At 34.7% G+C, this 24,759-nt stretch overlaps 1 protein-coding gene across 1 annotated transcript; it reads right to left on the reverse strand.

The window, feature by feature from the left end:
* Window positions 1–2,517: 2,517 nt before the first annotated feature.
* On the reverse strand, window positions 2,518–24,759 carry CASP8AP2 (caspase 8 associated protein 2). Its single transcript, XM_014063165.2, has 10 exons — window positions 24,603–24,759; window positions 22,148–22,226; window positions 20,316–20,393; window positions 16,941–17,038; window positions 16,397–16,471; window positions 15,866–15,981; window positions 12,388–14,534; window positions 6,890–10,118; window positions 4,947–5,046; window positions 2,518–4,100 (listed from the first exon to the last, which is right to left on the reverse strand). The coding sequence occupies exons 2-10, from the start codon at window positions 22,197–22,199 to the stop codon at window positions 4,044–4,046; spliced, it is 5,952 nt and encodes a 1,983-aa protein (XP_013918640.2). The 5' UTR covers window positions 22,200–22,226; window positions 24,603–24,759; the 3' UTR covers window positions 2,518–4,043.

The following is a 24,759-nucleotide window of genomic DNA, read 5'->3' on the forward strand; positions in this document are numbered from 1 at the left end:
TTGTTTGCTTTAAGCGAGTTTGCAACAATGAGAATATTTTGAGGACCTGCTACAACATAGGATTAAGAAATCACACGGAAAAGAGATAATCAAGCTATAATTATGTAAAAGCTTGCTTCTACGAAGGTCCCTGATGACTTCCATGAAATTATTACTAGTAGACTGAAGACCAAAACTAATATTAATAAAAGTACTTTGCCCATGGGAGTAATTATTTATTTTCGAATTTTGAGGCCATCCAACTCCTTAACCATACCGGGCATGTTACAAACCGGTAAATTATAAACATAGATCATAACCAGCTAGAAAGTCAGTAAAAGCAATTATAAAACCAAACTTTAGCAAACCATGCAATTATCTGATCCCAATGAAAGCCTTCATTACAATAGAAACTAAACCCATCTGATGCTTGGAATATTAACCTGTTCATTGTTACCTAAAGTGTTTATAGAGTGAAATGGTTTGTCAGATGGACAATGCTCAGGAATCTGAAATATAGATGGCAGCAACAATAGAAGGGGGGGAGAACAGGAAGTTAGGACCATCTTTCGGTGTGGAACGCTTTGTGCTTGCACTAAGTAGAAACAGGGCTAAAGAAATACACTACTCTTGGCAGTTAGCTACTATCAGCTAAGCGTACCTGATTTTCTCTTCAGAAGTTGCCTTGGGAGTTATCATAAATTGCCATGCCTTGCTACCAGTTAAAGGTATGGTTTGCTTTTCTTCAAAATTACTTTGAGCTTGTATCTCTTTTCTTTTGCTATAGCTTTATTTTCGCCTCTGGACATAATTCGAAGGCATTTTTTAGGAAAGCTCGAGTGTGTATAAAATGGTCGAGTCAGTAAGATTATCTTTCAAACTACGAGATAGAAGAGTAGTTCTTAAACTAGAGGGGTATTTTGGTACATCCTGGGAACAATGAGTAATTTGTAATAAATTATTTTGTGAGTTGAGGATCCAATTTGGGATTGCCACTATCAAGCACTTGTGGGTTTTTTTAATGCAGTTAATGACATACAAGACTGAAGAAAAGAGTAATTGGGTTAAACAGTTGAAGAACCACTGAGCTAGAGAGAAAGCCACTGTTGTAATTAAACCATAAACTAATCAAATTCTACTTTAGGAAATTCACATTAAAGTCTCCTTTTTCTTGAAAAATCACTGATGTAAGAGGAAAAAAAGAATTGGCTAAACAAGCAATATGTTCATACGCACGTCATGTTAAACATATGACTGTTTAGTAATACACCACAGCCTAATATATCAATCCTTCCTATAGTTGACATATCAGCAGTTAGGTTTCCTGCAACTCATTAGAACAAATCACTCAACTTGGAAACCCACCTTCATTTTTCTTTGTTAGGCATTGGTATAGAGTAAATTATTGGTCTATAAGGATTTTTAGTACACCCTGCACAGATAGAGTTGGATGGATGGATACTAATAATGTATTGTGAAGTAGAATTTGGGGATCAAACTTAAAACTACATCTTTCAGTGGAACTAAAGTGCTAAGCTATACAAGAATTTGACACAAAGAACGTTCATTTAAAGGAGAAAATGATACTAGGACAAGCAAATAACATACAACTTCAAAGGTACTCATCCCCTCTTTACATGCCCTTGTCCAAAGGGAATTAGAGTCCTTGCTCAGCAATAAAACACAGACACAAGGAATGCTGATTCAGGAAGTAGCAGTGCTGAGAAGCAAGGACACTCGGGGAAATCTCAAAAAAACATATGCTAAGATCCCTTTGTTAGCACAAGTAAACAATTGCATTCACCCCATTATCCTGACTTACCAAGTTTTAAACTCAATCAAATTGTTTGCTACACTAATTAAATGTATATCATAATTTGTGTCAGTCTATAAAGAGGGAGTTTATCCCCTCCCCTCTTTTGGCTTGTCTTTTACCTCTAGAATCAATCAATAAACTATTTGTACTTCAATGAAATTGTGCTGATCTCTGAATTATATGAAATCAAATGTTCTCCTATAATTGTCAACACCATGGTTTTCCCCAACATAAAACTGTGAAAACTAGAATTTTGGAAAAATTGGAATGAAGACAAATTAATGCATCTGAACTGTGAGGCTGAATACAATTATTAAGACTATTTTGGACCACAAGGAAGAATAGTTCAGTATCGGATGATAGTTCATTATCAGTAAATAATTTCTATCTGTACTGCACTGTACTGGGAGTGTTAATAACTAACGTTTACATTTTAATTAATATTTCATCGCCAATATCAATATTAATAAAATCCATTAATAACAGTAAACGTAAATATTAAATATAAAGGCAAAAGTCATTGGAGAAGAAGGTCCAAGATGAGAAGGCAATCTTGAAGGAAAACCCTTGTTAAATCAGGATGTTTTGATGTACTAAACTCCACAACTTAACCTCACTGGAATATATCTGAAGTATTGAACTTTGCACTTTAGTATCAAGATTATTTGCTATCAGAAAAGCAAATTATTATCTACTGAATAACCATAAGCAATTCAAAAAGATTATAAAGTAGGATATAAAATACTCCAAACCAACCTTTAATTAACATTAAACACATTCATTTTACAAGGGTTGAGATTCATATTACAGAATGCAGTATTTAATGTATACAAAATAAAATTTGTTCTGTGTAAACAAAAATTTACAGGTAAAGAATTGTATTTGAACACAGTATTTTACACAATATAGAATTCTGTACAATACATTATTTACAGGAAAGTAACATATAAAACTTACAATTTACAAACATGCACATTTTTACACTTCCCCTCTCTCCCTCCCCTCTTTCAAGCCAGTATGTCATATAATCTAAGTTTTAATCGATGAATTTTAATATTGAGAAGTTTTTGAAAAAATGAGATATTTTGTGAGTGCTGCCTCTTAAATATTTCCATGCTGAAATAAAATCTTTGCCCTTCAAAATAAGGTCTTATCAGGACAGGACAGGATCAATTTAACTGGTTTATCATTAATTTGAATCTTAATTAAGTTCTTAATTAAAGTATGGGGTTAAATTGCAAATTGCACACTCTATTAAAAATAGTATTTTTGCAGATAGTTATAATTTAAAAGAAATGATATTTTGTTAACTTGTGGCAAATCTGCTTTACAAATGAAAGTTTGATATGAAAAACAATGTTATATTAGTCTGTAAAATAATACAGCACTTTAAGCAGAGGAAACTTGTTAATACTGGAGTTTTATTTGTAAAATAAACAATATATACTAGTTCCTCATAAATTCTAACTAATAAGCCATATTAGGATTTGGCAAATATACCACAAACTTTAAGTCATATTTGCACTTAATGAAAGAGAAAAAAAGGAAAGTATATGCTCAACGCTCCTTTTAAGTTTTCTCATGATTATTGGAGTCTTGGGCTAACAAACACTCCTTTTATTTCTGATCAACAAACGATAGTCAGATTGTTCAACTCAGAACAGTGATTCATATGTTAAAAACTGGTCTTGTGTTAACCAAAAAATTTAATGAAAAAAAGGGTTCTGAGTACAACACAGAGGAAGAAGAAGCAATAAAACACCTTGTTCTATGCTTTATTTTGCAAATGATCTTTGGCACCTGAAGTGGGTTGAAGTCATAGAAAATTCACAGCAGCTCAGGAAGTTCAAGCCATACTACTTTCTTTTTCCTCTGTATTCCAAAATGTGCACTAGAGTTTTACCATTTGTTTTCTGTATTTAACACAGAAGTGTCAAATTTGTGACCCGCAGCCCGGATGCGTCATGTGCTGGCCCTGTCCCCACCTGGTTTAGCGAAGGGGGGGAAAGTCCCAATACATCACATGACAACACCATGACATGAGTTTGACACCCAATTTAACAAGTTACCAGTTACTAACGTAATTTAAAAAAACAGGGTTGCCCCATAAGATCTATGAGAATAAATGAAACATTTAAATTATGGGTAAAAAGATATGGAACAAATTGTTATTTGGATTGGAAAGCAAGCACTCTTTTCTCACATGCACACAGGGCAAAGATGTGCATAGATTTCTTCATTTGTAGTATTAACTGCCAATTGACATCTTGAATAGCTTCACTAACTGCTTGAATCGTTCTTCAACCTGTGGAGAGAGAATATAAAATCTAAGCTTTAAACCTATTTACAGAGTAGGTATTCTTCCCAGGGAATTCATAAGTATCTCAAGCCACCCCCACCCCCGCATTCGTATGGACATGGAACCAAGTAGATGAATCAGGTATAAGAATTCTGATTATTAAGGCAATTAGAAAAAAATGCTACCAGACTCAGAAATATCTACTTGCCTCATCAAAGATTTCTAGGTTATTTGTATGTCCTTACTAGTTCTTGCTTTAGCAGAATGTTATTTTGTTATAGAGAAAGAAAATTGTGATTAAAAATCCCAGGTTTCTGTAATTCATTCATTGAAGAGTGAGATCTGTTTAAATGTAGACCCACGCATTTAGAGTCAACTTCCATCAGCCATTCATCCTATTAACTAAGCCATTATTACATAACATAGTCCCACTAAAAGAGGTGACACACAACCCAAAATACTGCATTTGTCTTGAAGACTAGAATAAAGACTTCTACTATTTTTCTTTCTTTCTTTTTTGCAAACAGAAAAAAATAGCTGCTTCTTCAAGGAACTCTTCCCTAAAATCCAGAACCCTAACATGAAATAAGTTAGTTTAATAGTTTTATCTCTGACAGAGCACTGACTTTTGTTTAAACTGAAGTTGCTGAATTAGAGAAGTTGGGCAGTATGCATAATTTTTGCCTGTGTTTATAACCACTTTTCTGGCTAATCTTTGGAGTGGGGTAGAGTTTGTCTTAATTTTTGAAAAGTTTTTCTTTTAAGTGAATATGGCACGCTCTATTCATTCCAGGAAAATACACAAATGGAGAGTGAAACCAACTAAATACAGATTCTTATCCAAACACGTACCTGAGCTGGAGTTTTCTTTAACTGCTCAGCAACAGAAGTGTAAGTTTTTCCTGAAGGCCCTTTTTTCTGACATTCTAATAGGATCGCCCTGTCATCATTTCTATAAGAAACATAGAAAGTGAATTTTTAGTCACTGAATACCCACTTATTTGATAATAAACCAATCACTATTATATTGTCCATGTTAAGGATTTAAAATAAAAATAAGAGGTGAGATTCATAGCCAAAGGATAAAAAAACTGATTCTGAAAAGAAAACCTGGTCATTTCACCAGATAATGTATTCTCAGACCACTCAGAACACCATTATGAATGATGTTACTGTATTGCATTAAATTAATAAAGCAAAATGATTGCTTATGAGCTTTTCTACACAACAGAAAAGCTGTAACCAGGAAGAATAAAAATATTTTCAATCACAATAGTTACAAAATATATTTCTACAAATTATCTATTCTGTTATTATTCTATATCTGTCTTATGCTTCCAGGAGTAACTGTATATGAGTTGGGTGGCTATATAAATGTGCTTAATAAATTAATACCTAAGCAATCAATTTTTGCTTCTTTATTTCACTAATGTTCCTGTGCCCATTCTATTTCACTTATTCTCTTCAGGTATTTTCCATTTACTATCCAACAATGTCCATGCTACATAGGTAAATTACTTCAATTCTTAAAGTAACCACTGATAACTTATTTTGCAATCAAGAGAACTGTCAGAGGTTTCTACCACCCATTTATAGAACAGTAATTTGTAGGTTCTGTTTAAAAAGCAACCACAGATACAGGTAATTCTTAGCAATTGTTCGCTTAGCAATTGTTCAAAGTTTTGATGGACCTCAAAAATTGTGACTTATGGTCTGATTTTGAAGTTCTAACATCTGCCATCCCTCCACACAAACACCTGACCACATTTTAGGCACTTGTGCAACCAGCCCACATTTATGGGTGTGTGTGACTGCTATTTATGTTTTTAAGGAAACTGGCATTTACTTCATTTCCAGCAAAAACCACCAAAGTGAACAATGGTATTTGCTTCACAATGCCATGACTGCAAAAAAGGTCATAAAATTGGATCTGGGCACATGGTGACCCACTTCGTGGCCATTACACCTTATGACTGAAACTGTGGGCTCAATTATGGTCATAAATCAAGGACTATTGTAACAGCCCACATTCTGGGAAAGTCGTGCATGATTAAGACTGTTTATTTTGTCATGCATCTAAATTAATTTTGCTGAATCCTTTCTTGGAATGCCTTTGCCTTTTAAGATATAGAACCAATGGCTGGGACCAAAAATTCCCAAAGTCCTCTGCTCAAAGATCCATTCTTTGGTTTACCCATTTTTAACTTTTGTTAGACAAAGGCTTTTTCATTTATTCATTTGGATGGTTTAAAAAAAAAACCCACCCTTCAGCATTTGTTTTCATTGTGACTTGATTCAAGTGTGTATTTTGAAGCAAGAACCATAAATGTTGCAAATTCTTTGATGACTTGTTTTACCATGCTCAATTGCTGACATTTGCAGACAAAAGCTAGCTATTATAGATACACACGATGTAATACACAAACTACAGAAGCCTATTATTCAATTTTGTACCATATGCTCAGAGTGGCTTTTAAATTCTCCTCTCAGCTTATGCTACAATTTTTATAGCAAGTCATGGAAGACTGCACATTTACTCTACCTCTGCCAGAACAATGATTAAAGAAGTTGAGCTTGCAGCTAATGTTAGCGAGGCTAACTCATTACTAAGAAATACCATAATGTTTAATGAGATATGCAACATAGCTACATTCTTATGCGGCATTCCAAAATCCTTTAATTAGGAATAAGCAGCTCTAATGCCCATGATGTGGTATGTTAGAAAATAAAACATAATCTCAATCTATTGATCTTTTAATGTATTCAAAATTCCAGTCCATTTTCAGTATTCTTACCTTGTCCAAGAAATAACAACTTCTCCTTTCTTCTTAATGATATTTTTGGCACATAGATTTGATGGTGACGTAGATGATGTTGAGGATAATAGATCTTGGTCTCTAGTTGATGCTGGCTTTGTACTAAATAAGCTTGAGGCTACAGAAGTTCTGTCTTTAGCGTTTTTGCTATTTTTACCTGTTTTTTTAAAATCCGATTCATTATTTTCCTTTCTTTGCTTTTTTGCACTAGATGCTTCTTCTGTTTCCTTTTTCCTTTTCTTCTTTTCTTTGCTAAGTTTAATTGGACATCTTTGACCATCAATATTAAAGGTAGTATTTTTTTCAAAATTGCCATCTCCTGTAGACGTGTCTGGCTGATTTACATTTTCTTCAACTTCAGTCTTTGATATATCAGCTACTTCACAGTGACTATCTGCTTTATGTTTCTCTTGATCTTTACATAAACTTCTCACTTTATAATTTAAAGCAGACTGTTCTGTGGGATCTGTTGGATTCAGTTTATTTTCCATAGGAATCACATCAGTCAAGCCAATACGTGTATCAAAATGATTCTGAGATGGTAGTTGTTCCACAGGTGGACTTGCTATTGACCTAATTGGGAAATCTTTTATTTTTGCACAAGGTAGATCTTTTTCTTGGAACGCTTTCATGGGGATTATCTGAGGAAGCTTAAAAACCTCAGGTGCAACTGCATTTTGATTTATTTCATTTGAGGATTCTTCCAAAGGCACTGTAGATATCCTTAGTTCTTCAGGAGGGTCTTGCAAGTCCGACGGCTTTTCTGAGGCAGCATCATTAAGCGATGCCTGATTTGAAACAACTAATTGAGGGTTTTGAGTTTGGTTTGTATTACAAAATGGTCTCTGAACTTCAAGACTGATGTCACAAGATTGTTCTTGTCTGTTTTTATGAAGAAGGGATTCTATGGTATTAATAACATCACCGGGAGTATCAGGGTGGAGATCTTGTTGAGGTTCAAAAAGACCAGGAATTGAATCAATTGCAAGACAGACAGATGTCTCTTTCAAAGGCTCCAATGAGTGAGAAATCTGCTTTTTCATAATACGGTTATCCTTTTCTTTTTCAGTGTCAGTAGTATTTATAATTTCTTTAGATATTTCTATCTCTCTTGAAGGGATACTTTGGGAAGTTAAAGTAGCAAGATTTTTTTCATATATAATTTCATCCTTCCCTTTTTCAATAACAGAGATTAATGGATCATCTGGTATGGCTGTCTGATCAGTGGGTGACATAGATGATGTAGCACGCCTTATTTTAACAATAAAGTGATCGTTTGATTTCTCCATTATTACTGCTTGCATTGGAAGGTTTGGACAATATTGAAATCCGGGAGCAACAGGGATATTTGCCCATGATGAACAACTTGACTTACTGCTTGAATTATCAGATTCCAAAGCTAAGTGGATGTCTTGTTCAGATGCATCCTCCTCTTCTAGATGAGCATCTTCGCTGAAGTGTGCATTTAGAACATCTTCAGGAACTGATCCCAATACATCAGGCTTCAAGAAACTAAGATGAGCATCTGACTTCAAAGGAGAAGGAATAGTCAATGATACTGCTAGATCTTCCAAAAGAATAGAAGAAACCAGAGATTTTTGTTTTTCCAGAACACATACCTCACCTTTTTTCAAGATAGGACTAGTAGGAATTTCAAACATACAATTTTCATCTAGAATATTTGGATCAATGGGCATTTGCAATCTAGCTAAAAATGTTGAATCTCTTTCAGGTGAAACTATGGGCCATTTAATACCATCAAGTACTCTCGATTCTACCTGGATATCCCTTGAGGATGTTTCTTCAGTCTCATATACAGGATTATTTCTATCGTTCTGACCTTCTGGCATTTGCTTTTCTGGTGTTCTGAATTCCCACTGATTCTCATCAATGAAGTCAATGTTCTTCTCTGAAAGGCCAGAGCCTTGTAATAAACTTTTGAACATTTCACCCATTTGAGCATCATTAACTAAATTGAATGTTAGCCCAGACATTTGTTGTTCTGTGAGAGGTCCACAGCTGATATCAGATTTTTGAGGATCTCCAATCATATCTAATCCTTCCTTTTCATATTTTCCAGTTTTCAAAGCAGTATCCTCTGTGGAATTCTGCTTAAAATGTGCAACTTCAGGGAGAGATGGTCTTGTGCTATCTGTATGGGAATGTTTATATTTTGTAACTGTATTTTTGTGGCGAGCTATTTTATTTATTTCCTGGCGATCTTTCTTAAACAGTTGGCTACCTACTACTGGTTTTGGAAGGACATGTTCTTCAGACCTTTTCACTTTAGCATTTAAGCTTGGTTTCTTTGATTTCTGTCTATCAATTTTATTATTGTCAAGGCATTTTGAGCTTCCTTTCTTTCTTTTACGTTTACCATGATCATTCTCAGTTCCCAAACTTATTAAATTGCACAACTTTAGAAGGATTTCTTTTATTTTATCAAATAGATAATCCAGCTGTTCGTCCACAAGTTTCCACAATTTTTTCTTCATATCTGATTGTTGTTTTTCGAATAGATACTCGATTGCAGTATTCTTTTTAATCTGATTGAGTTCAGATTCAATAACTTCACAGAGATTTATCTTTATGGACTCATTTGATTTGCACATTTTAGAGAAGTCAATATATTTTATTAAAGATGTAAAATTCAGAACTGATGAATCTATTATTTTATGAAACTGCTGTATTGGAAACTGTATCTTAAATTTCATATAGTTTTTTCGTACTTGTTTTCTTACAGCTTTCAGCATCTGCATAAACTCATGTAAAGTAGAAGGCTCAGAAGTAATTTGAACTATTTTTTCAAGACAATCAATACTCACAATTTTATTTTTCTTCATTTCCTTTGAGAATATTATTGTTCCATCTTTAGGCTTTTCTTTACTTTTTTTCCCAGAAGCCAATTTTCCAGGACACTCATTGGAAGATACAGATTTGACTTTGTAGTTGTATGTATTCTTAGATGTATTAGATCTCTCAGGAGACATTTTACTTTTCAACTTTTTACTTTCAGAGTTTTTTTCTATTTTGGGTTCATCATCAGCATCACTTACAATTTCTCCTTCTTCTAATTCATCTGGAGATATGTTTAGCTGAGACTCTTCTAAGATTTTGTGATCACTGCAAAGTGGCTTTTGATTTTCTTTGTTGAGTTCACTTGAATTGTTGCTCCCCAGATAATCCACTGCACTATCTGGAGCAAAATCTGCAACCAACAAAACAATCAGTAAGTGAAAAATATCACTCCAAAAAGGAAGTGTCAAAACAAACTGTTTTACAGTATCATTCAATTACTATTTATTTCATGACTAAATATTTCCACTTGTAATTGCTAATAATTTTTGTATTTTATATTTTAAAAAGGTAGCTTTCAAAATACATGTGGCATGATTAATATAATAGATTATCAAAAGCATTCATATCCTGTACAAATTCCTACCCAGCCATAAAGCTGAATGCATTACTGTCCTAGACACATTTTCCCTTCACTGCATCTATTTTGCAGAATTGTTAGCATGACAAACTTCAAGAGTGATTACAGATGCATTCTGAGTTTTTTGGAAGAAGAACTGGGTGAAAATAAAATAAACTTTAGAACTGAAAAATAAATGCTTTCATGAAAAGTACTTCACACCAAATATTAGAAATGCAACATAGGCTACAAGCACTTTAAGGAACACTGTTGTAGGAACCAACTGATGATAAGTTTGAAGTTGCACTCCACATTTTAACAAACTGTCACTAAAAATCTTAAGCAATAATGTATACAATCTACTGTATGTGAATCCAGAAGATCAACCTCAGAATATGTTTAAAGTTAAACATTATGTTAAATGGATTTTCATTGTAACTGTGCATACCTTATTTATGCAGAAATAAAATTAAGATACGTCAATTTTGTCCTTAAAATATAGGCACCTAAGCATTAGCATATTTAGTAGGATATGGTTGCAAAAATCTTTGGCTGTAAAAATCTGTATGATCATCAGATAAAAGTAAGTTTTTTTTCTGTATCTCAAATAGTCAACCAGATTTCTCCTGACCAAATATGGTAAACTTACTGTATAGGAATGTACTACAATAGCTGCCATCTAACTTGGGATCAGATTCAAATTATATTGAAGTATCTGCAATTTAATTTTGCTGGAAATCAGATTTAGAATTAAAATAATATGCTTAGGATCAACACACGTTATTGTAGTTAGTGCACTATTTATTCATTCTCAGACCCAGTATTTGCTAATAGCCATCCATTAAGGCTTCTGAGATTTTAAAAAAAATTGAAACTAGCATCTCCCTACCAAACCTCAATGGAAAATGTTGCATAAACTGAAGGTAATGATGTGACTTTCCTCCACTTCAGCTAAACTGCTTTTTTATCTAAAAATAAACAAACCTTTGTAATTAGCTTTTGAAGAGTTAAAAATAAAGCCATGTTTTTAATGTCAGTGAAATGTTTTATGTGTGTGTGTGTGTGTGTGTGTGTGTGTGTATGTGTTGTATTTGTGCTGATAAATAAATAAAGAGAGACTAGTATAGATCTATTTCAAGCTATTTAGCTCTCATCAGCTAGCCATACCCTTACTGGGATTCGAACCTGTGCTGTATTACATCTTAGGCATCTCGAATCCCAATAAGGGTATGGCTAGCTGATGAGAGCTAAATAGCTTGAAATAGATCTATATTAGTCTCCCTTTATTTATTTATCAGCACAAATACAACACAAATATAACAAAGGCAACAGTAAAAATATTGGGTTTCTGTCGTGACAAGCCGATAGACAGATAATGGAAGCAGTTAGCTTCCTCCCATAATTGGGGCATACCAGGGGTTGTGACACTAAATATAAATATAAATAAATTATATATACATACACACATACATACACACATACATACAACACACACACACACACACACACACACACAAACACACACACACACACACAGAGACATATAATTATTATTCTAATTTCCTGACCAAGCTTCCGAAAAGTTGGAAACCAGATTATTTATCCTTATGATGACTTTCTCCTATGTGCCTCATAGCTTATTAAAAACATGTTAGTTATTTCACATCTGGATCACCAAAATAGATTTTGAACAAATCCTAAAAAATCAGTATTGCAAATAAGAGTAAAACTATAATCGGTAATCTATTGGAGACTTGACCAAATTATATTATGAAGGTCTGGGATAAACTGTGATTTGAATGGATGAGGAATTATTATATTAAACAGTGGGGAAGAAAGGAAGTACAATTCTTCCTTGAGCCTTAAACTCATGGCTCATGTCCAAACTTTCAACCAGCAGGAAGTAAAGGGAAGGAGCAATGAATTTGCTACTGCTGTACCTTGCAATCTACCATGAAGTTTTTTGGTTTTGGCATAAAAATATTTCCTCCAAAGGCATTCAATCCAACCACAAAAGGACAACATTTTTGTAACAAGTACAACAAAAATATTAAAAATATACCTGCATTTGTCACTTTGTAAGAGGTTTCCATTCTGAAGATTTTAGCCAAGGGTCGTATTGGACTGTTAAGAGGGCTGATTGCTTTCGGGATGTACCTCATGTGATTTAGATCAATGCTCAGTATTGAGTTATCATCATCAACTGAAACTGGATTTGAGTCTCTTGTCTGAGACACAGCATTTAATCCTTTATTGTACAATGACTCCATTTGGCTTCCATGCTTGGGAGAGCTTGGATTCAAATCTTCAGCTTTGGGGTCAGTTATTGAATTATTTACACACAGTATTTTATCATCTTCTGTACTAGTCTTGGGAAGAGGTAGGCTTTCATTTTCAGTGTACTCCAAGATCTTTTTATCTGCACAATTACTGGATTCTTCTTTTGCCATGGAGGACTCTGAATCAGTCCCATTAACTTCATCTACTACTCTAAATGTATCAGAATCTAAAGAACTCCCAGTCTCCAGGTTATGAAAAGAATTTAACAGCGCCTCTGGCTCCATGGGATTTTTTGGGCTTGAGGCCACACATGCTTCCTCAGAATCTTGCATCTCTGTCTCAGTCAGCGGAAAGAGTTTCTCATTACCAACAATTTCATGCTGTAGTGTCACATTTTGTGGAAATGCTTTACATGGCTTACTATCTAAAATTTCTGCTGGAGTCTCGTTCTGCTGATTTGCTTTTATCTCAGAAACAGATGTAGTTTTTTCTGATTTAGTTTGAAGGGGATCATTATGAATTGGTCCCAATGGCATTTTCACTTCATTAGTGGTATTAATTGGTTCATTTGGGACTAACATTATTTCCTGACTTGGAATTTCCATCTCATCTTCGTTAGTAGTCTCTACTACTACTACTATTTTGGATTTGTCCATTTGTTTCTTAGCAGGAGAGAGTGTTAAATTCAGCTTCTGCATGAAGCTCAATTTTAAGTCTTTGCTTTTTGATTGCTCTTCATCTCTTTCCACCTTAATAGGCACAGGCTCGTCTGCAGCCTCAACTATCATGGCAATTTCTTTGGGTGGAAAAGGTTTCTTTTTCTCTTTTTTTGCATTGTCTTTTAGTTTAATGTTTTCCTTTACTGCCTTTGGGGGGGTTTCTTTTGAATTTCGTCTTTCAGTTTGAGAATTTCTGCTTTCTCTAGGTTTGTCTCTTCCACTTTTCCTTTTTGCTTCCGTTCGATATTTGTCTGATTTGGAATGGGTGCGTTCAGGTTCATATTTTCTGCTATCTTTGTTTGAGTTACTAAGTTTTCGCTCTCTATTAGAACTATGTGGCAATGTTGATTTTCCTCCTTGGCGCCCAGGATCATCTGTTCCTTTAGTTTTCCAACAATCATTACGTTTTATCTTGTCTTCTAGGTAACCTTTACTTAATTCTTTAGGATTTCTAACAAGTGTATTATTTTCAGGGGTATTAGTAGCTTTACCAATTCTTTGCTCTTCTATATATTTATCAGGTTGTCTGTGTTTCTTACTACTGCTTTCCTCTTTGTTCTCTTTTTTAAAGTCTTTCTGGTTTATAATTTGTAATTTTTCAATTCTATCTTCATTAATGTGTTCAGTTTTAAGCATTAATTTATCCCTAGGAACCGATTGTTTTTCCTTAGAAGAGATATTATCAGTTTTGCTTCCAGCACACCAACTGCTTTTGATATTTAAATCCTTTCTATCTTTCCACAGTCCATTTCTGACTGGTTTTTCTGGGTTAACTTGTGGCTTTCCAAGAGTATCCAGTATGCAATCTACAACACTTCCAACATTTTTCTGTGTTTTTGTTTTGTGTCTGCAATCATTATCCTTATTGTAATGTTCGTTATTTTTTATCTCCCTTTTCTCCTTTTCTCTATCACAGGAGCTATCAACTTTTGACAGTTTTGTGGGAATGCCGTCTTTGTGAAGCTGCTCAGGATGAGATTGAAATATGTAAGAAGTATCTTTTTTTTCCAAATGAACTTTCTTATTTCCTGTATCCCAAGATGGACTGTTATGAGATATATCTCTGGGCATGTCCTGTTTATTTTTAGGATCAGTTTTTGAATTATTTTCTGGGAAGAAATCACTGGATTTATTTTTTTGTTTTGATCCTTCAAAGTTCCTTGTATATATTTTACTGTAGGTATTGTGATGAACTGGAGCTTCTGTTAACCTGTTAATAAAAACACTATTTTAATATGCTACATTATACAATAACTATCCAAAATCTGAGTACAATAGAAGATTAAACTGACAAAAAGACAATGTACTCTCAAGCACAATCAATAAAAATATGAAATGTTTACAAATTGAATTCTTTTAAAATAATATTCTAATTTTGATATTACTGAGATCATTATATCAATGATATTGATATATTTTTATATGTAATAATTTAATTTTGATTTCATTTTGTAACCATTAAGGCTAGGTATCAGATTCAATAGTTATTACCAGTTATTACCCACATTTGAATAGTCAAGAATGCTGAACTCTGTACTATGTAAACATGTAGGCCAATACATGTATCTCATTAACTCTTCTTTTCATGCAACTGGAGATGCAAACCAAGGAACAACAAACCATTATGTTCCAAACTGGGATTTTGATTAAATACCCAGGGACATGTGAAAGCTAGGAAAGCTAGGAAAGCAATCAATTATTTGATGAATTAAGGAGCCATGGTGGTGCAATGGTTAGAATGCAGTTTTGCAAGCTAATTCTGCTGACTGCCAGGAGTTCGATTCTCATTGGCTCAAGGTTGACCCAATCTTCCATCCTTCTGAGGTTGGTAAAATGAGGACCGAGATTGTTGGGGGCAATATACTGACATTGTAAATTGCTTACAGAGGGCTGTAAAGCACTGTGAAGCAGTATATAAGTCTAAGTGCTGTTGTTAATTGTTGCAGATAAACATATAAACACACCCCAAATATTCTCGATATTTTAAATAATAATGAATGAAACCCAAACTTAATTATATATTTATAGCAGAAATGAAAAATAAAAGTCTGATGCTAGTTATGACTAGGTTGTCTTAGTAAGTAGCAGCAACTAACCTTCATGTTTGACTTTGGAAATTAAGAACAGAGTCTGCTTAATACATGGATGAGGGATCTCCAAGGAGTATAAGAATTACAAGCTAAGCTGGGAAGCAATTAAAAAAAAAAAGAAATGCCAAGAAGCAACAGAAAACTGCTACATTGCTGACAAGACTGTAACAGTATGCCACTAGAAGTCATGTTATACATTTACAATTAATTTATTTCAATGGGTTTTCTCTGCATAAAATTAAGTTTGGCTTTTATCCTAAAAAATTATCTCATGAAATATACATACATAAATGCTAAGAGCATACATCTGTCTTTAAGATAGCAAACTTTCACCTGGGATTGAAAATGTTTGGAAACAACACTTCTATTTTAAGTTAAGATTTCCCTTCTTTCTTTACTTTTTTCATCTTTAAAATCTTTCAAAAACAATGTGTAGGTTAACTTTCCATACCTTCGCTGCAGATTACCAATTTCTTCATCCTTGCGGTTTATTTCCACTCTAGCTGTTTTGATAAGTGCCGAAATATTTTTTTTAAGGGACAGATTTTCACTTTGTAGAAGAGAGTTCTAAGTCAGAAAGAACACAGACATTTAACATATTATAAACAAGGAATTGAATATATGAACAAAAACATGATAAAGTTTAAGAAATTGGCATTTAAGTTTATTACATTTTCAGTTGTAATAAGCTAAAAAAATATGTTATATTCAAAACATATTTAACGTAATGCTTCGTAGTTAAGTGCATAAAGGATTGCATATTTAGCCATTAATCTTACTGATACTTTCCTGCAAATAAATATCACTGACCAGAATATGTTAACATGTTAGGTTAGTTTTCAAGGGTAACTGCTTTATAATAACTATTAAATTCTTACTACTATTTTCAAAAATACAACCACTTTTATGCAGTAATCTTCCCATTTGCACTTTCTGCTATCTGTATGTATGTCTTGGATCCTAATACTTATTGCTTTATCACCTGTTTTTCTATTTCCTGAAACTTCTTCGTCAACTCTTGAAGTTGTTGCTTACATTGCTCATGTTCAGCCTGCAACTGTCAAGACAAAGATTTCTCATTTATATTAAAACACATACTTTGGATACAGCAAATATTAAATAATACAAATATTTTCTGAATTATAAGGAAGTGTTTTCATCCCCTACTAAACACATACATATTAAGTATATATCCCATTCATTTTAGCTGCAACATGGACAAATGGAACTATCTGTAAAGCAAAATAAATCAAACTCCGGTTACAATGTTTAATTATACTTCAGTTTTTGATAACATTAAAATTTATTATTAATAAATTACAAATCAAGCTCCTTCTCCTTAGAATCCAAACTGAAACTTCCCTTTAATTGCATAAAGTAAATTTTAAAATCAGAGAATTTTGAAATTTATCATTTCAATTACTGTATACATATTAATATAAGCACAAATATAACTAAATGTTAGTTATTACAGTTACCTAATTGCAATTTATTTCCCTGATGTGTTATCAATGTAAAGTACATACTTCATTGAAAGTGGCTTCCTTGGCTGTTTCTTCTTCAATCAGGATTTCATCGAAAAGGTTTAAATTACTTTTGATCGGCACTTTTGAAGCACAATTGCCTAAAGCAAGAGAGATGAAAAGTAGTTTTAAAAAAAAGAAAGAATCCTTTGTTTTCTTTGAAAGAAGACTACCAGACTTTATTAAGCTGGTAGCAATGGTTAACCAGTGCACTCTCTCGAAATCATATGAGAAGCTTCACATCTTCAAACGTATGGTTCCATACACTTGTTCAGTCCCAGCCCTACACTGCAACCTCAACAAAATGGGTTTCTATATCATCCACAACATTCCAAATATTGTAGTTGTTCCATGAAAGCCTCAGGAATATAAAGGACAGTTATACATCTTCATCACTGACAATGCATAGTATCATAATACCTAACAGAGGTATTACCTCTATTCAGTTTCATAAATTACTCTCTTTGTATTTTCTAGGTATAGCTTCGTTTTTATATAATTCCTCCTATTTTATAGTTTTGTATGCTGAGCAAAGACCATCATAAAGAGACTCATTCAAGTCATTAAACTGGTTTTGAATGTTTCCTCAGTTTCAAAGGGGATTCATTGTGTGGAGACAAAGAAGCACTACAAGCCAGTACACAAAATACCCCACATCTCCAAAACCAATTTTGCACATGAAACTAGGTTTCAGTTTTAGAATCCTGAAACTATTTCACACATGAAACTAGGCATAGTTTCAGAATCCTAGCTTTAGCCAAATAAAATTATTTATATTTTGTTTACTCTTTGTTACATATGAAAGCCAAATCTTATAAATATTAACATATACAATATGTACACACCTTTGGATGGAAAACCACTTCTAATCTACTGCATTATGATGAGATTTAAGTTCAAATCTGTACTGAAATACTTACTTACTTAATAAAATTTGTATTCTGCTTCAGTGCAATATTCTTAAATTTCTTACTACCAGTACAATAAAAAATATAGGTATATCAAATAATAAGCAAAATGATATTTACAAAAAGTTTTTAAAACTGTTTTAACAAGAATGTAACAAAACAGTTTGGATATAATATATATTTGTCTCCAAACGCTTTGTAGAAAAGGTATGTTTTAAATGCCATTCTGAGTATTAATAAGAAAGTAGTAATCATTACTTCAGACAGGAGAATATTAAAGTGGGTGGGGCCATAACAGAAATGTCTAAGCCCCTAATTTACCCATTTCCTAAAGAGTAGGAGTTTTCAACCTATCCTGTCGACTGATTCCTTCTGTACGTAGACACTCTCAAAGGCAACCAGGAGTCAAACTTTATAAGGCTTTATAAATAATAAGCACTTTGAATACATGTGGAAAGAGACTAGTAGCCAACTTGGTTCCACCACAAAAGCGCGTAGGACAAAATCGCGCTCGACAAAAGCGCGCTGTGACGTCATCACAGCGCGACGAAAAAGTTCGAAAAATGTAAAAATAAAGCGAAAACCTTACCCTAAGCCCCCCAAACCTAACCCTAAACCTAACCCTAAGCCTAACTCTTAACCTAACCCTAAACCTAACCGTTAAAGTAACGAAAAACCTAACGCTAACCCTTAACCTAACCCTAACGCTAACGCTAACGCTCTAAAGCTAACCCTAACCCTTAACCTAACCCTAACCCTAACCCTAAACCTAACCCTTACCTTTATGTGAATCGGCTTGCTTTAATTTAGTTTTTATTAATTTTTATTTGAATTTTTCGATCTTTTTCGTCGCGCTGTGATGACGTCAAAGGCGCAATTTTGTCGATTGCGCTTTTGTCGTCCGCGCTTTTGACGGGTCACGGCCAACTTAGCTTTATACAAAGGTATTACAATGACTGCATTAACAGGCTGTCACAGTTCCAAACCAAGCCAGCAAAACAAGAGGCCACGTTGTGAGTAGAATGGGTCTCTTTGGCCTGGCTCCAGCAAGTACTCTTCAGGCCTAGATGCCTTCTGAACTGACTGCAGCTGGCCAACACCCATGCATTCCCCTACATGTGTGCGGCAACTCCAAAACAGCGCATTGTGGCCCCTTTGAACAGCACACTGTGTCAGACGTTGACAGGCTGTCCACTCTACCAAGGGGAACGTATCTGGAAGTGAGCAAGCACATGGACAGATGAGTGGAGCAATCCCACCTGGAGTTAAAGATGAAATTATTCTGGGAATGGAAAGTTCTGAATCAATAGACACTGTGTCTTGCTGGTTTTAAATCTTAGCCTTTTCCTCCCCTTTTGGACCAGGTCAAGTTTCCATTGTATTTCCTATTCAGCCATAGGTGGCAATATGTTAACAGGTTATTAACAGCATTTTGAAACTTCAACATATATTTAAAACCCACTAGATAGACCAGATAAGAACTCACTTGTTAGATGAAAGCTAAAACTATTTTTATTGAGATGTGCGGCATTTTTGCTTCTTTTTATAGTTGAGTAAATTGCCAGTGACCGATCTCTGCCTAGGCAGCATCTAACTCTAAATGAATATGTATGATTTTATCTAATGAATACGTATCAAATTATCTTAACGATCTATTAAGGGTTTCTCCTCTTTAAGATTCCACCAAAGATTCTGGTCACTTTAAATAGTATAACTGAGTGGCATTTTATGGATGCAGTATGAGAAATTTAACAATATTCCATTGATCTTACTGTCATGGTACATAGCCTAATATGGGCTCATATCCATATTTTATAATAGTTGCGCTTTGTTTTTCACTACTATCTTGCCTCTTCGTTTCATGTTCTGGAACTTATCACTAAAGCAAAGAGAACCCCAGGAGTAATAACAGGGTGAGGTAATCCTAGTACTGCTTTTACAGAATCTGTATATCAGAGGCCTGATCAAACTGCCTGATAAATCTGGGAAATTCCCCAAGCCCCTTCTGCAAATCAGACAGATTCATAAAACATGTGGGGTGGACAATCTAAGTCTTTCTAATACAGAAGTTGGTGGTGCTATCCAAAAGTAACATGTCAGTACAAGGACTTGCTAATAATGTCTCCCTTACCAGATCACATTTAACGTACACTTAAATAATAGATTCACTGTGTTACCCATCCATTTCCATTCCATGAGCAGGACCTATGATTTGGCAGAAATCAAAGTTGTCTTGACAGGAATGAATTCTGAGCTAAGACACACCCAAGAAACGTTGAAATTCCCTAGCAATAACAGCCTGGGAAAATCAATTATTAGAGCTGATACCAAGCTTATGAAATCTTGTTTCACCAGGTTTTCATCATTTTTACTAAGCTTGTCTGGGTTGCGGGGAGAAAAAAATATCTGTATCATACAATTCAATTGAATAAAATAAAAAAGAAACTTCATAGCAAGGCAAATAACATACTAGAAACAACTGGAGTGCTGTCTAAGTCATCATAAATATCCACAGAACTCTCGTCGCCATCTCCCCCTTCATTAGAAACTGTAAATAGAAAGAACATCCCACAAAAGATGTTAGCTGTTCATGTATTACAATAACTGTAATATACAAGAGATAAAGATTGCTTTACAAACAATACATCTACAATACAACAAAAAACATTTTATCCAACCAACCTATCATTAGGTTGAAGAGGTTGTATCCAAACATACTGAAACAGAAACTGATGTACTTCAATCTCTTTACTGATTTCATATTGTATGTGGCTTTATTATGTTTTTGTAACTATGATTTTACTGATGTTTTGATTGTTACTGTGAATCACTATGGCTTGTTTGGTCAGAAGAGGGTCATAAATATGATTAATAATTAAATTCCTGATCAGTTCAATTCACTTATTGGCACCAATTTAAAAAGGAATATAAGACACATAAGAAAAAGAAGCTTTCTAGACTTTAAACTACGCATTTTCCTGATTATTAATCCCAATGAAAGACATATCTGTATATTTTATCTTGTAGAGTAAAAATAACTGTCAAATAGGGGAATTTTGGGGATTTGAAGCATGCAAAGTCAGAAGGAGTCTGAGATTTGACAGGTCCATTAATCAAAACATTGTACAGGTGCTTTCCAAATTCAAAGTTAATAAACAAATGAGAAGAAATCTATTACAAGGTAATAGGTAGAGGAAAATAAAAAAAGATTTAAACTAAGGGTTAATACAAATATGCCATGATACCTAGAATTTACAGTAGTTGCTGTTTATTATTTTTTATCTGCAATAGTATCAACTTATTTACCCAAGCATTGCATTGCTCTTTATTGCTAGCTCCCGAGTACCAGTATGAATTCTGAAATGTACCATTTGACTCGCATCTCTGTTCAAATTGCATATTTAGAAGCTTGGTTTTATAAAATAAAATGTACAACATAGTTCTCAACTTATGATAGTTGCTTATCAAACTATTCAAAATTATGACGGACTTCCCAAAAGCTGCTTACGAACCAGTTCAAGGTTCCAACATCCACCCCATCACATGAGAGCAATTTTGGTCTCAGCAACTGGCTCATATTTACAATCATTTGCAGTGATCTAGTCATGTGACAATTTATTTTTTCCAGAAGCTGATGGTTACTTCTGATTTCTGGAGAAAAAATTTCCAATAGCAAACAATGGGTTGGCTTAATGATTGTTGCATTTGCTTGGCAACCAATGCAAAAATTGGTATAATAAAGTCTGATCAAGTAATGATCTGCTTCACCACTGTTGCAACTTATAACCATTATTGTAGGGCTCAATTACAGTCGTAACGAAAGGATTACCTATAATTGGTCAAATATTATTGTGTCATAAATGATGTGACATTAACTACATAATATAACATCACATTTCAGAAATGTTAATGCCTACCTTCTATCATTTAATTGATAGTTATAATAGCCTATTTCTAAAAGAATTGCTGGAACGATATCAATCATTATTTATATTATTATAATCAAGAAGAAGTCATATGCTCATCAGCACAATTTTGCTTCTGAATAAAAAAATATTAAAATAACATATTGTAGAACTTATCAGCAAACTTCTTTTTCTTGGGCTCCTTCAAAAGTGCATGAAGGGAGGTTATGATTGTAAGGAATAGCTCCTGAAATAGACATATACAAGAATCTACTTGAATAGAACTTTTTGAAACATGTTATATGACTTTTTCCACCATTGCCTATTTTCTAGATAATACCATAGTTAGAGCATTTTTCTGATGTCTCCAAAAAGTAAAATAATCAGATTTACTTACTGCCATGTAGATTAGAAAGTGTCGTTCCATCTTCATCCTCCTCTGTTCCCATTATAATCGCTTCCTAAGTATACCCCATCTAAGTTTGATAGAAAAAAATTAGGACATCAGTCTAAACAAGAGAAACATTTTATATCAGACATAGACCGCCTGGTCCAGCATGAAAGAGAATATCTATACACATTCACATATCTCCATCCCACACTTTAAATAACAAATGTGTGAGGGGAGAACTTCCATCTCCTTTCCATGAATCTTGATTTTTCAGAAAATATTGCCATTTGGCAACATCAAGCTATCTAATGTTTTTTTCCCAGATTTAGAAAGGAAGAATAATTTGCTGGCAATTTAACCATTAGATAATTGTAAAATAAAACCTTGCTTTGGCCATCATATCTAAGCCAGGTGCAGTGCTGGAAACCAAAAAATGAACTATCCTCAACAGATGGCAATTTAAACTGAAAGAGAGCAAACCACTTTCTGGGTAATTGATTCCATGATTGGAACCATTTCTGCTTTTTCCATCATGAAGTTTTCCTTAACTTTTAACTGGAATATGACATCATTTGGAACCATTATTCTATGTTTGATAGAGAATACGTCATGCCATAGCATTTTCTGTATGACTCAAATTTGATGTGTGCTATAATTTTCTGTAGATATCCTTTCTCAAAACTAAAATGCCCATTTTTTTAAATCTCTCATGATTTAGTTTCCCTCATTTATATTTGTTTTCTATCCCTGCATCTGTTCTATTTATCTTAATTTTTTTAATGATATGACACCCAGAATTGAGCACAGCACTCAAGAATCAATGAAAAACAGAGTGAAACAATCACTTCCTGTGATTCAGAAACTGTTTTTCTACTGATGTTGCCTTAAACTTCGACTTTTTTGACAGCAATGTCACACTATTGGCTTATATCCATCATAGGGGCTGCACATAACCTGCAAACTGTCTATCCTTTTATATGAAAGGCAACTACAGAAGCTCACTGGTTTAATTTTGGGCTAGTCACTGTCTCTTAGGTGAACCGACTTTTCACAGGATTGGTATAGGGAAAAAAATGGAAGAACATAGCAATATGTATGTCATGCTGAACTCCTGAACAAAAGATGGGACATAAATCTAAAAACTATGTAAATAGTTTTTTAAAAATCAGATCCTTTCATAAAAGTTTTTCAACTGTAGTGTTGAACTAGGACCATTAAGACCTGGGTTCTAGTCCACCATTAGTCACAGAAACTCATTGAGTAACTTTGGTTCTGTCTCTATCAATCCATCCTACATTGGTGTTAAAAAATAGGAGAAAGCACTGTGTGGCTTTGAGTTCCTGAATGAAAAATATACAGTAATAGAAATCTATTATTCAAATAACATTAGCTAGATAAGTAAGTAGACTCTGATACATCAGTGTAGGGGGGGGGGAGGAAACGCAATCATATTATCAACATGCTGTTATTTTCTGCTTGAAAGAACAAATTATAACAAAGGTGTTCTCACTCCCAAAATCCTTTCCAATATCCACCCATCACACTTTGCCAGAGATGCCAAGAAAAGCACTCTCCAAAAAGTTGTAGTCTGACAGCTGTGAAGTGTCTCCCCCCCCCCCCCCGTTAAATGGCACAGCACTCTGTACATGTTTTTTTGTGGACCTAGAACTTGGTTTGCCTTGATCCCCCCCCCCCCCCAAAAAAAAGTCAACTGTTTTTCCTTGAAGATGTTTAGGCTTCTCATCCAACAAGCTTCTTCATTTTGGAACTGAGCGAAGCAGCTTTTCTTGGATGTGAAGTGAAATGTCTTAAAGGAAAAACAACTCATGTTGCCTTTTGGAAAGGGAAAAAAAAGGCACCTTTGGGACTAGGATTAGATTTGAAAAAATAATAAACAAACAAACAAACTCTATCAGAAACAGAATGAAGCTGAGCGGAGCCTTGAGAGGCTGGTTGTTGTTTCTGGACGTGAAGCAGAGGCAGCTATATTGTTCCCCGAGCTAATATGAAAAGCAAAAGAAGGGGAAACGGGTCGAAGATGGATGGGCCCGACCGGATCTGCCCTAGTGCCACTTTCCTCACGGACCGTGAAGGTTTGTTTACGCCGCGTAACAGGGCCCTCATTCAAGCCTGAGGAAGGCTAAAAAACCCAATTTTGTCACTTCAGAAATCCCCCTTTTTCCTCGGCCAGGCCCAGGATTGACCGGGCCGAGTGGACGGAAAGCGGGGTGAAGCGTGGGTGTGGGCTGGCACGTCTTGGTGCCCTCCGGATACCGGTAGTAGCCAAAGAGACTGGCCGGAATGACGGGTATTCCGAGGCCACAGCACATCATGCAGGCAAGCAGGTTGGGAAAGGCGAAAGCGGATGCTCCGAGCAGAGATAGGAGGGTTCAGAAGCACCGCCAGCCCGCCACAGCTCCCCCAACGACCCCGCCATCAAGCCTCCATCCCTCTCACGAACCGGAGTGAAGCGGCGAGTCCTGCCGTTCCTTTCCGAGGCTCAACGGGCGTGGCGGAGACGACCTTCCCCCTCACCACCACCCTCAAACCTGCAGGGACTTCATCTTCTCGCTTTTCTCGCAAGATTTACCCCCTCCATTCCCCACCCGTAACAGGCC

The sequence above is a fragment of the Thamnophis sirtalis genome, unplaced genomic scaffold (assembly GCF_051295495.1).
Source record: "Thamnophis sirtalis isolate CommonGarterSnake01/CBP01778 unplaced genomic scaffold, rThaSir2_p1.2 scaffold_6, whole genome shotgun sequence".
Lineage (NCBI taxonomy): Eukaryota > Metazoa > Chordata > Lepidosauria > Squamata > Natricidae > Thamnophis > Thamnophis sirtalis.